Here is a 3244-nt window from a genome sequence, read left to right as displayed (position 1 = left end):
TTTTTTTTTTTTCGCCAAGTGGCAAAATTTGTTGAGTCTCAATTTTTTTTTGGACAGGTAAATCCCTAGACCCACTGTTTATATGTCAAGTTCGAGATCAAATAGAGTCTGCCAAATGAGAAAATAAATTTTAAGAACGCCATAAAAAGTGATAGTTTCATTGCACGTAAAGATAAATAATTGAATTTGAATAAAATTTTTATGAGTGATCGATCCACCATTGCTAGATCACCTCTTCATAGTTTTGGTTCTGATTATCAAAAAACTCTTAAATTTTCGCTATTTGGTAAAACCAAAGGCCTTGAACAGGTAACAAAATTAGAAATGGTGGGCAATGCTATAACTGGATGCAAATTTGAGGATACTACCAACGCACGGTCGATCTATGCTTCACGCCAAAACCCTAGTATTGCTATGTTTTCTTAATCTAATGGAGATTCTAGGGTTATTGGGATCAATTCCAATCATGTTTGAGCCCCCGCTTCCGTCTTTTAAAGCCCTATAGATACCCTGCTTTAAAAATCATTTTCCTCAACAATATTGGTCATAGGTGATGGCAGGCATGGCTAAGATGCACACCAGCAGTGATAACAGTTCTTCACTTCCGATTTCATGACAACACATGTCCTTTTTTTTTCCGTAAAAGTGTCACTCTAAATGCTCTTAATGACAACATGAAAACATTTGTCAAAACAAAAGGACACGTGTTATCACGAAACCGTATGTGAAGCCAATGTCGCCCTTATAATATCTCTATACTCTTATGCCAAATGATATGTGATGAGATGACAGGGCAATAATAATACAAGACAAAAGCGGTCCTCCCTGAAGATTTTCTGCAAGCTCCGTAGGTGTTAATCAAGCCATGATGTTCTGCCGATCACTGGGCTCCTCAATTGAAACATGTTAAGAGTGGCTCATATATCAACTGTTACAGAGTGAGTGCTCCCACTCATTCCCACTCCTTCCATCTTCTTTTCAATTTCCAGTAATTCCTGTGTCCTCAGTCACGAATTAGTTATCTGGTGACTGTTCCATTTGTGTTTGTGAATCAGCCCACTTCAGGAATCAGAAGGTTGCCGTCACATATCCAATAACCTCAGTAATTCATGCATTTGGAACAAAGGAACAGTATTTCCAGATAAACTCCTTACCACCCAAGACAACATCAAACTTGACCTCATAAACCAGTATTTGATCATAGCTATCCAAGTCAACTGACTAGATAAACTCTTCTCCTCCAAGATTATGATTATTTGTTGAGAATTACTAAGCTTAACTTTTATAAGTGACCTCAAGAGGTTTCCAATCTCAAAACTCCTGTTTTTGCAGTATTTTATCCCTAAAATTTTCAACTGTAAAGACCACTGACACAGTAGCGAGGATTTTCTTTAGGAGCATACCCAGCACTGATCATGATTTACATATTTGTTAAGATGGAAGTTGCAACTCATCTTTCATCCTCCACCATATTCATAGCAGAAGATCGCACAGAGTAATTAAGAATTTATAACTGCCTTAGGGCATAACTTATAGAATTATGTCATACAATTAACATAATCTTTCTAAGATGCAACTAGTTTCCCATCGTGACTGATGCCTACGATATCACAAAGGAATGGGCCATGAACAAAAACCGAAGATCCTTATTTCATAGCAAATTGCAGTCATTTAACTCATAACATCTACAGCTTCAGTTTTGAACAATATATAAACAATACAGACAGCACACTGAAAGCCAATAGTATTGAAACAATTAGCACTCCTCTTACATTAAATTGGCTTTCCACACTTCCTTTGCACATTGAGACTAGGAGGGTATCTCCCGGTCCTCCCACCTAAGGTCCTCAGAGAACTCTGCAAGTGCAGCCCGAGGGTCACCATTTGAAATAGACAAGTAATATTCAGCAGTTCCATCATCAACACGCATGCTTCTCTTCAATGAATCAATCACCCTCCTATTGCCTCTTTTGGTGGTTGTACTCCTATTCATCAAGCAGCTATTCTTTCCATCAGGGCCACCCTCTAGATATACTACTGCCACTTCCCTTTTTGCGTACACATCGAACTCTATATAGCAGGTTCTGTTGCAAAGGTGGTCTGGTTTACTTAAAGGGATCAATAACCTCTCCCTTGAGTATATGCCATGGTCACTTAGCATATTGTTTAAACGTTTTATGTCCATTACCTGCAGGAAGAAAGAACACTCAATAAGTCATATGTGTTCATCTGGTTTATTACCAATGATTGATACTTTTAATTAGGAAAATGACCATCTCTAAACCCCGCTTGGACCAATCTAACAGTATCTATCATTCATCGTCATGGTTAATAAGACAAGGAATGGTAATAAATGGTTAATATGGAAAAGAAAGACTATAAACAACAACATTTTCCTATGTTCGCAACTACAGGGGAAACCTGTCCATAGCGGCCAGGATCCTTGCTTATGTTGATTGAATTGTCCTTCCATGATCAAGGTGGCATCTGAATAGGCCTGCTGAAAAATGAACATCTGCAAGCAGAACCTTCCCCCTGCCCCAGCCCCCACAGGGAAATAAAAAAAAAGGAAGAAATCCAACTAATGAAAGATAATAGGAAGTTCTTCCCACACGTTGCCAGAGATATTTAGCAGACAGAAGAAGAAAGAGGAAAGAAATTACAGAAGATAAGAGTAGAGTAGAAAAAAGAGAGAGAGAAAGAGTAAAACATCAGGGAGGAGTAGAAATCACCTATGGTTTCACATGTCTAGTTCCTCTAGCAACTTGAAAATTGCTGTGCTCAAACAATTGAAAATAAGAATCCAAATGAGTGTTCAAAGAGTGCCGGTAATCCAGCCCTTCTTGAACTTTTAATTAGATAGAAGACTCAACTCAAAACCCCAAAATCCCACTATTTCCAAAATTAATTCCCCAATTACAGATAACCACGCAAATCCATGAGGAACTAAAACATTACTAATCTGAAAATGCCATAATGAGAGAATTCCCACCCTATTACCAGTGGGAGAAAAAGCAGTTTAAGCCAAATAAAACAGAATGCATAATCTACGATTTCGACGGCATATGCTTTGGACAACCATAGAGTTGATTGGGGTGGGAGACAATGGACTTGGACAGTTTCATGACCAGTATGGCAAAATCTGTTAGTCTACTGTCATTTCAGCCCAAGATCATGGGGGCGGGGGGAAGGAAATCTTAGGCATCACCCACCCGGCAACAACTCCTCTAAGGGGGGGGGGGGG

The 3244-nt window shown here is 38.9% G+C and overlaps 1 protein-coding gene across 1 annotated transcript in view; it reads right to left on the bottom strand.

Annotated features, from left to right (window-relative positions):
- Positions 1-1628: 1628 nt before the first annotated feature.
- Positions 1629-3244, bottom strand: part of LOC122087060 (F-box protein At1g55000) — a 2436-nt gene continuing 820 nt past the window's right edge. Inside the window, exon 2 of the mRNA XM_042656040.1 lies at positions 1629-2188. Coding sequence (XP_042511974.1) covers positions 1811-2188 — 378 coding nt within the window. The 3' untranslated portion in view covers positions 1629-1810. The remainder of the gene's footprint in view (positions 2189-3244) is intronic.

Source organism: Macadamia integrifolia, chromosome 8, assembly GCF_013358625.1.
Source record: "Macadamia integrifolia cultivar HAES 741 chromosome 8, SCU_Mint_v3, whole genome shotgun sequence".
NCBI classification, from domain to species: domain Eukaryota; kingdom Viridiplantae; phylum Streptophyta; class Magnoliopsida; order Proteales; family Proteaceae; genus Macadamia; species Macadamia integrifolia.
This window is presented reverse-complemented; position numbering and strand designations above follow the sequence as displayed.